This window comes from Oncorhynchus kisutch, unplaced genomic scaffold (assembly GCF_002021735.2).
Source record: "Oncorhynchus kisutch isolate 150728-3 unplaced genomic scaffold, Okis_V2 scaffold2034, whole genome shotgun sequence".
Classification (NCBI taxonomy): Eukaryota; Metazoa; Chordata; class Actinopteri; order Salmoniformes; family Salmonidae; genus Oncorhynchus; species Oncorhynchus kisutch.
The window spans coordinates 503-10,000 of record NW_022263979.1 but is presented as its reverse complement, the minus strand read 5'-3'; the positions used below and the strand labels follow the sequence as shown (position 1 = coordinate 10,000).

At 46.7% G+C, this 9,498-nt stretch overlaps 1 protein-coding gene across 1 annotated transcript in view; it reads left to right on the top strand.

The window, feature by feature from the left end:
• LOC116369009 (cytoplasmic phosphatidylinositol transfer protein 1-like) overlaps window positions 1-9,289 on the top strand; it is a gene marked incomplete at both ends in the record, with an annotated part of 22,302 nt that extends 13,013 nt beyond the window's left edge. Inside the window, 4 exon segments of the mRNA XM_031819304.1 lie at window positions 2,389-2,460; window positions 5,774-5,872; window positions 9,135-9,252; window positions 9,255-9,289. Coding sequence (XP_031675164.1) covers window positions 2,389-2,460; window positions 5,774-5,872; window positions 9,135-9,252; window positions 9,255-9,289 — 324 coding nt within the window.
• Between the last annotated feature and the right edge of the window lie 209 nt (window positions 9,290-9,498).

The window sequence follows — 9,498 nt, the reverse complement described above, 5'->3', positions numbered from 1 at the left end:
GCAGTGTGAGTGATAGTTGACTAGCCATGGGGGGATGGGGAGGAAGGTATGAGTAATAGTTGACTAGTCATGAGGGGATGGGGAGGAAGGTATGAGTGATAGTTGACTAGCCATGGGGGGGATGGGGAGGAAGGTATGAGTGATAGTTGACTAGCCATGGGGGGGATGGGGAGGAAGGTATGAGTGATAGTTGACTAGCCATGGGGGGGATGGGGAGGAAGGTATGAGTGATAGTTGACTAGCCATGGGGGGGATGGGGAGGACGGTATGAGTGATAGTTGACTAGCCATGGGGGGATGGTGAGAGCAGTGTGAGTGATAGTTGACTAGCCATGGGGGGATGGGGAGGAAGGTATGAGTGATAGTTGACTAGCGATGGGGGGGGATGGGGAGGAAGGTATGAGTGATAGTTGACTAGCCATGGGGGGATGGTGAGAGTAGTGTGAGTGATAGTTGACTAGTCATGGAGGGATGGTGAGAGCAGTGTGAGTGATAGTTGACTAGCCATGGGGGGATGGGGAGGAAAGTATGAGTGATAGTTGACTAGCCATGGGGGGATGGGGAGGAAGGTATGAGTGATAGTTGACTAGCCATGGGGGGACAGGGAGGAAGGTATGAGTGATAGTTGACTAGTCATGGGGGGGACGGGGAGGAAGGTATGAGTGATAGTTGACTAGCCATGGGGGAATGGGTAGGAAGGTATGAGTGATAGTTGACTAGCCATGGGGGGGACGGGGAGGAAGGTATGAGTGATAGTTGACTAGCCATGGGGGGATGGGGAGGAAGGTATGAGTGATAGTTGACTAGCCATGGGGGGGATGGGGAGGAAGGTATAAGGGATAGTTGACTAGCCATGGGGGGACGGGGAGGAAGGTATGAGTGATAGTTGACTAGCCATGGGGGGATGGGGAGGAAAGTATGAGTGATAGTTGACTAGCCATGGGGGGGATGGGGAGGAAGGTATGAGTGATAGTTGACTAGCCATGGGGGGGGGGGGGGGGGGGGGAAGGTATGAGTGATAGTTGACTAGCCATGGGGGGGATGGGGAGGAAGGTATGAGTGATAGTTGACTAGCCATGGGGGGGATGGGGGGGGATGGGGAGGAAGGTATGAGTGATAGTTGACTAGCCATGGGGGGATGGTTGAGAGCAGTGTGAGTGATAGTTGACTAGCCATGGGGGGATGGGGAGGAAGGTATGAGTAATAGTTGACTAGTCATGAGGGGATGGGGAGGAAGGTATGAGTGATAGTTGACTAGCCATGGGGGGGATGGGGAGGAAGGTATGAGTGATAGTTGACTAGCCATGGGGGGGATGGGGAGGAAGGTATGAGTGATAGTTGACTAGCCATGGGGGGGATGGGGAGGAAGGTATGAGTGATAGTTGACTAGCCATGGGGGGGATGGGGAGGACGGTATGAGTGATAGTTGACTAGCCATGGGGGGATGGTGAGAGCAGTGTGAGTGATAGTTGACTAGCCATGGGGGGATGGGGAGGAAGGTATGAGTGATAGTTGACTAGCGATGGGGGGGATGGGGAGGAAGGTATGAGTGATAGTTGACTAGCCATGGGGGGATGGTGAGAGTAGTGTGAGTGATAGTTGACTAGTCATGGAGGGATGGTGAGAGCAGTGTGAGTGATAGTTGACTAGCCATGGGGGGATGGGGAGGAAAGTATGAGTGATAGTTGACTAGCCATGGGGGGATGGGGAGGAAGGTATGAGTGATAGTTGACTAGCCATGGGGGGACAGGGAGGAAGGTATGAGTGATAGTTGACTAGTCATGGGGGGGACGGGGAGGAAGGTATGAGTGATAGTTGACTAGCCATGGGGGAATGGGTAGGAAGGTATGAGTGATAGTTGACTAGCCATGGGGGGGACGGGGAGGAAGGTATGAGTGATAGTTGACTAGCCATGGGGGGATGGGGAGGAAGGTATGAGTGATAGTTGACTAGCCATGGGGGGGATGGGGAGGAAGGTATAAGGGATAGTTGACTAGCCATGGGGGGACGGGGAGGAAGGTATGAGTGATAGTTGACTAGCCATGGGGGGATGGGGAGGAAAGTATGAGTGATAGTTGACTAGCCATGGGGGGGATGGGGAGGAAGGTATGAGTGATAGTTGACTAGCCATGTCAAAGTGCTCCACACCTTGTTGGAGATGATTCGGATTTAACCACTCCACATTTAGTTTATGTCCCAAATGGGCAATAGCCTATGTAGTGTTTTGGCCCACTATGGGGCCAACATAGTGCGTCCTGGTCAACAATAGTGCACTACATAGGCAATAGGGTACTATTAGGGTACTATTTTGGACATAACAAGTCAAAATATTGTCTTAATGTGTCTATATTCTGTGTGTAATCTCCTGCTGTTCTCTCCTCTTCTCCAGTGCTCCTTTCTGCCAAAGTTCTCCATTCACATAGAGACCAAGTATGAGGACAACAAAGGCAGCAATGACAATGTCAGTATGGTTGTCTGTGCATGGTCATGGTGTGTGTCTGTGCATGGTCATGGTGTGTGTCTGTGCATGGTCATGGTGTGTGTCTGTGCATGGTCATGGTGTGTGTCTGTGCATGGTCATGGTGTGTGTCTGTGCACGGTCATGGTGTGTGTCTGTGCATGGTCATGGTGTGTGTCTGTGCATGGTCATGGTGTGTGTCTGTGCATGGTCATGGTGTGTGTCTGTGCATGGTCATGGTGTGTGTCTGTGCACGGTCATGGTGTGTGTCTGTGCATGGTCATGGTGTGTGTCTGTGAGTGGTCATGGTGTGTGTCTGTGCATGGTCATGGTGTGTGTCTGTGCATGGTCATGGTGTGTGTCTGTGAGTGGTCATGGTGTGTGTCTGTGCGTAGTCATGGTGTGTGTCTGTGCGTGGTCATGGTGTGTGTCTGCATGGTCATGGTGTGTGTCTGTGCGTGGTCATGGTGTGTGTCTGTGCGTGGTCATGGTGTGTGCCTGTGAGTGGTCATGGTGTGTGTCTGTGAGTGGTCATGGTGTGTGTCTGTGAGTGGTCATGGTGTGTGTCTGTGAGTGGTCATGGTGTGTGTCTGTGAGTGGTCATGGTGTGTGTCTGTGAGTGGTCATGGTGTGTGTCTGTGAGTGGTCATGGTGTTTGTCTGTGAGTGGTCATGGTGTGTGTCTGTGACTGGTCATGGTGTGTGTCTGTGACTGGTCATGGTGTGTGTCTGTGAGTGGTCATGGTGTGTGTCTGTGAGTGGTCATGGTGTGTGTCTGTGAGTGGTCATGGTGTGTGTCTGTGAGTGGTCATGGTGTGTGTCTGTGAGTGGTCATGGTGTGTGTCTGTGAGTGGTCATGGTGTGTGTCTGTGAGTGGTCATGGTGTGCGCACTTGAATGCCACATACAACATTCAGTCCCATCTTTTTCTTTCACTTCTAAACGAGTGGATGGAGTCAGAACAGGGGGATGCTGGGATGAATAAGAACACTGGTCTAATATATTCACGATGCCCCAACCAACTCATCAGAATGCACGTTTATTTCATTGGCTAGCCTCTCCCTCACTAAAATCAGTGAGATTACCATTCAGTCTGCGGGCTTCAGGGCCCATATTCATAAAGCATCTTTATTAGGAGTGCTGATCTAGGATCAGGTTCCCCTTGTTCAAGTCAAAACTGGTCCTAGATCAGCACTCCAACTATGAGAGGCTTTATTAATATGGGCCCAGGCCTCCGAGTCAAGTGGAAGTGGTTCTTTCTCCAGCCTTTCAATGTGGAGCATATCAAATCGAGTTGGATATAGGTTTATCCGTTGGGGCGGCAGGTAGCCTAGTGGTTAGAGCATTGGGCCAGTAACCGAAAGGTGCTAGATCGAATCCCTGAGCTGACAAGGTAAAAATCTGTCATTCTGCCCCTAAACAAGGTAGTTAACCCACTGTTCCTAGGCTGTCATTGTAAATAAGAATTTGTTCTTAACTGACTTGCCTAGTTAAATAAAATATGGATAACTGTGGTCTGTGTGTTAGGAGAGGGTGATAGGAGAGTTTATATTGTATACCTCTGTGATAGGAGAGTTTATATTGTATACCTCTGTGATAGGAGAGTTTATATCGTATACCTCTGTGTTAGGAGAGTTTATATTGTATACCTCTGTGTTAGGAGAGTTTATATTGTATACCTCTGTGTTAGGAGAGTTTATATTGTATACCTCTGTGTTAGGAGAGTTTATATCGTATACCTCTGTGTTAGGAGAGTTTATATTGTATACCTCTGTGTTAGGAGAGTTTATATTGTATACCTCTGTGTTAGGAGAGTTTATATTGTATACCTCTGTGTTAGGAGAGTTATATCGTATACCTCTGTGTTAGGAGAGTTTATATCGTATACCTCTGTGGTTAGGAGAGTTTCAATAATGCATTATCTTGGTTGGGTTTGCTATCAGATGCCCATTGCTTCATGTTACACAATGGGTTTACTCATAACTCATCCCCCTTCTTCTGGTTTGAAGGACATGTCAAGGACATCCTTAGTACACCATATCTGCATCTCAAATGACAATCTATTCCCTATATAGTGCACTACTTTTGACCAGAGCCCTACACTGCATAGGCAATAGGGTGCCATTTGAGATGTAGACAACAGTTGTTTCAGCCGTGTTCGCCTGCTGCATCTTCTCTTTGTGAGAGTTGGTATGTCAGGGAGAAAGGGATGATTGCCTACAGCTCCTTGGCTACATATTTGAATTCCCTACAGTATGAAGGACTGATATCCAGACAACCAGAGTTGAGAGAAGGGGAGTAAGATAGAAAGGAAATAAGATATAGGGAGATATTGTGTGTATCTGTCTGCATGTCTGATCCAGTCCGTTCAACAAGGACTGTTGCTTCTTGTTCCTGTCACCACTGATCCTCATTTCCTGGTGGGGGGACACATTCACATTACCATTCCACAACATTTACATGATGTCATATCATAAAAGTGATCTTGTCTGTCCTGGGTCGTGTTCATTAGGACATAACGCAAACCCTTTCAAAACGTTGTGCTATAGACAAAGAAAAGTTTCTTATTGGACATTTCCAGGTAATCCCTCCCTGTTTCAGCTGATTTTCTTGTGTTTGGTGCAAAACGAACACGACCCTGACTTCATTCCTGAGACTAAAGTATGTATTTGCTGAATTTTAAATTCATCCCATCAATGCCTCAATTTCCCAAGGCTTACTTCCTCTACTCTCAAAGACATCATTATTCAGTTCAGTTTTTCATCCTCTCAGTCTACTTATCATGCAAAGGTTGGTAGATGAATATACATTGATGTCAGTAATGGATGGATTTTTGTCTGGATTATTCAACTATTTCAAGGAGGTTATTACTGCACCAGCTCTGCCTCTGTCTCTCCTGTTTCTTTCTCCCTGCTAAATGAGCTAAATGTATCCTCCGGGCGAAAGCACCTGTCACCTGACGAGGTCTAATGGCTTTAATGGGGAAAGGAGTAAAGCATTCATAACTGTTAAAAGCCTCGCTTTCCCCCTTCAAACAATGTGATTCTCTATATGATTGGCAGCTCTGGCCGATCAGTATCATGAAATGTTCGCTCGCTCAACTTATCCAAACATCAGAGCTCCACCTAGTGGCTGCTGTGGGAATGACCGTTGATTAAGCTTCACTCCTAAGATCACTGATATACATCTACATAGATAAGGTGTGGCTGAAATACAACGTCCTCATCATGGAGAACAGTTGATTATGTTCTCTCTCTTTCTCTCTCTCTCTCTCTCTCTCTAGAATGACATGCCCATCTCTTTTTCTCTATCCCTCAGATCTTTGACAGCGAGCCCAAAGGGGAGGAGGAGATAGAGGTGTGCTTAGTGGATATCGCCTACGACGAGATCCCAGATCGCTACTACAAGGAGTCTGAGGTGAGGAGGTCAAAGGTTAGAAGTCAAGGGTTAGGAATCCCAAGTCACTGTTTCAGCAGCAGTGGACTTCGACAGTCACAATTCTCCATCGTTTTCCAGTACAAGTGTGTACTTGTACACTCACCGGCATGGATTTAAAACCATATGATTGGTGTAAGCATTGGCTGGCATGAGTTTCTACCATTGTTAAACCCATGTTAGAAAGTGTGGAAGTGTACTTTTTGGGAGGAGTGGGGGGGTGAGCTCTGGGTGCTAGCAACCTGGTCGTTTCACAAAGTCAGAAAAAGTGTAAGAGTCTGATAACAAAATATCTAAGATAATACAGTCTTAGAAAAACTGCACTATCTAGAACCTAAACGGGTTCTTGGCTGACCCCATAGGAGAACCCTTTGAAGAACCCTTTTTTTGGTTCCAGATAGAACTACTTTGGTTCTAGGTTGAACCCTTCTACCTGGAACCAAAAGGGGTTTTCTATGGGGACAGCCGAAAACCCTTTTGGAACCCTTTTTCTAAGAGTGTATACAAATCCCCATTTCTCTCATATCTCATTTGCTCATTTCTCCTCTCAGCCCTGATGGTCAGCTAGCTGATAGTTTCATCAGAGAGAGACCTCTAGCTGGTCATATCTCCCCTCTCAGCCCTGAGGGTCAGCTAGCTGCTAGTTTTATCAGAGAGAGACCTCTAGCTGGTCATATCTCCCCTCTCAGCCCTGAGGGTCAGCTAGCTGCTAGTTTCATCAGAGAGAGAGACCTCTAGCTGGTCATATCTCCCCTCTCAGCCCTGAGGGTCAGCTAGCTGCTAGTTTCATCAGAGAGAGAGACCTCTAGCTGGTCATATCTCCCCTCTCAGCCCTGAGGGTCAGCTAGCTGCTAGTTTTATCAGAGAGAGACCTCTAGCTGGTCATATCTCCCCTCTCAGCCCTGATGGTCAGCTAGCTGATAGTTTCATCAGAGAGAGAGACCTCTAGCTGGTCATATCTCCCCTCTCAGCCCTGAGGGTCAGCTAGCTGCTAGTTTTATCAGAGAGAGACCTCTAGCTGGTCATATCTCCCCTCTCAGCCCTGAGGGTCAGCTAGCTGCTAGTTTCATCAGAGAGAGAGACCTCTAGCTGGTCTTGGCTGCCATTAACCATGTTCACTGCTGTGTCCCTGCTCTCCTACACGTTCCATTCTTTTCTCTTCATAGGCCTCAGGGAGGTTTGATGTAGGGATGGATGGAGGGAAGGGGGTGGAGGAATGGAGGAATACACGGCGTTATCTTCCTCAAACAGCCTCTTAAAGCTTCTCACTCCTCTGATCACCAACTGGCTATCTGCCTCTCCATACGTGTGTGTGTGTAGGGGGGGGGGGGGCTCTAATACCATGTCTGTTATTAGAGTCAGGGGGACAGCAATGGATCTGTCTTTTATGTTTGACCAAGGACGGGGATTGATGCCCTAGCCACCAGATGCTTTTTCCTGGAATACAATACAATGTCACCAGCCTATTTAAGTATATTTGATTTGATCTGAGCCATTTTAGATCCCTGATACCTGCTGTGTTCAGGAGAGCAGAGACTTAGTCTTATATGTTGCCAACTGCAGTAACGTTTCACTTGTCATTCTTCAAATGTAAGTACAAAAGACTGATTTTGACAGATGGTCATACTATTACATTAAGCTAGGGCTGCACAATTCTGGTAAATTTCCACAAATTCTCATATTTTCCAGAAATCCTGGTTGGAATATTCCTGGAATCAGGAGGGAAGATAACAAATAAATTGGAATATTCCAACCAGGATTTACAGAAACCTGGGAATTTTGGGAAAGTTGCTGGAATTTTTGCAACCAAATTCACCATTATACCAGAACAATGATCTACACAGTTGAACGTAGGTAGTTATACCTACACTTAGCCAAATACATTTAAACTCAGTTTTCACAATGACATTTAATCCTAATAAAAATTCCCTTTCTTACGTCAGATAGGATCATCATTTATTTTAAGAATGTGAAATGTCAGAATAATAGTAGAGAGAATGATTTATTTCATCACATTCCCAGTGGGTCAGAAGTTTACATACACTCCATTAGTATTTGGTAGCATTGCCTTTAAATTGTTTAACTTGGGTCAAACGTTTCAGGCATCCTTCCACAAGCTTCCCACAATAAGTTGGGTGAATTTTGGCCCATTCCTCCTGACAGGGCTGGTGTAACTGAGTCAGGTTTGTAGGCCTTCTTGCCCACACACGCTTTTTCAGTTCTGCTCACACATTTTATATAGGATTGAGTTCAGGGCTTTGTGATGGCCACTCCAATACCTTGACTTTGTTGTCCTTAAGCCATTTTGCCACAACTTTGTAAGTATACTTGGGGTCATTGTCCATTTGGAAGACCCATTTGCAACCAAGCTTTAACTTCTTGACTGATGTCTTGAGATGTTGCTTCAATATATCCACATAATTTCCTTTCTCATGATGACAACCTGCTAGGTTAATTATCCTATCCTGCTGCATAAGTTCTCCTAACCTGCTACATAAAGTCAATTCTGTTCGTAACTGTATACCATCTAGTCCCAGAGTTCTCTCCTGGTAAGGTCACATGATCAAGAAGCACCTGAAAAGCAGACTGTGCACATAACATAGCTTATACACCCCACCCCACCCCCCTCCACACACACACACACACTCACCTCTGACCCAACCTAACCAAACGTTATAACGCGTCTCATCTGCAATCACGTAAAGTGCCTCCAGTTTTCTCGTTGTGTGTGTGTTTCTGTGTGTGTGCGTGTTTCTATGTGTGTGTGTCTTTCTGTGTGCATGCGTGTGAGACGCATCCCTTCTCACCATCCCAACACCGAGACACCTGACCTTGCTAATGAGCATTACAGTATAATGAGTCCCCAGGGAAGTGCGATTAATTCATGCGTAATGGGTACTGTTTGTAATGAGAACCCGCCCCAGCGGGCTGCTCCAGGCTGAGCTCTCCATGAGACTTGTACCCACCTGGTACCTACCATCCATTCTGCTGGACTGCTGGACAAAGAAACATGGTTCATTCATACTTGTCAGGATGTTTACTGCAAAACTCATTGGGTCAGGAATTGAATTGCATTCCTGTATAGAGACAAAACAATGAGGTGAGACAGTGGCACTAAGCCCATGAGGTATGTGAAAGTTATATTCTTCAATGTCACTATGTCAAAAGATGTCCAACATTGGATGTACAATCCCGGTCTGTAGCTTTAATACTGTCCATACTGTGTTTCCATGGTTCCCTGTAGGACTTGCGGTACTTTAAATCAGAGAAGACAGACCGGGGTGTTCTGCAGGAGGGCTGGATCGACAACCAGGAACCCATCATGTGCTCCTACAAACTGGTGACAGTCAAGTTCGAGGTGTGGGTCTTCAGACACGGGTGGAGCAGTTTGTACACAAGGTCAGTCCAGTTATGTCCACCCACCATTTCTGTATTCACACACACAATTCAATTTAGCCCCATCCACCCCTACCTATACCCCTGTTCCCCTCTGAGCTGTCCCTCTCCTTGCCAAGGGTCTCTTTCCCTAACATCACACACACAGCATTACTCATACAGGGACACACATGGCTAACATTAACTGGTGGAAGAAAGACAGAGAACAACTC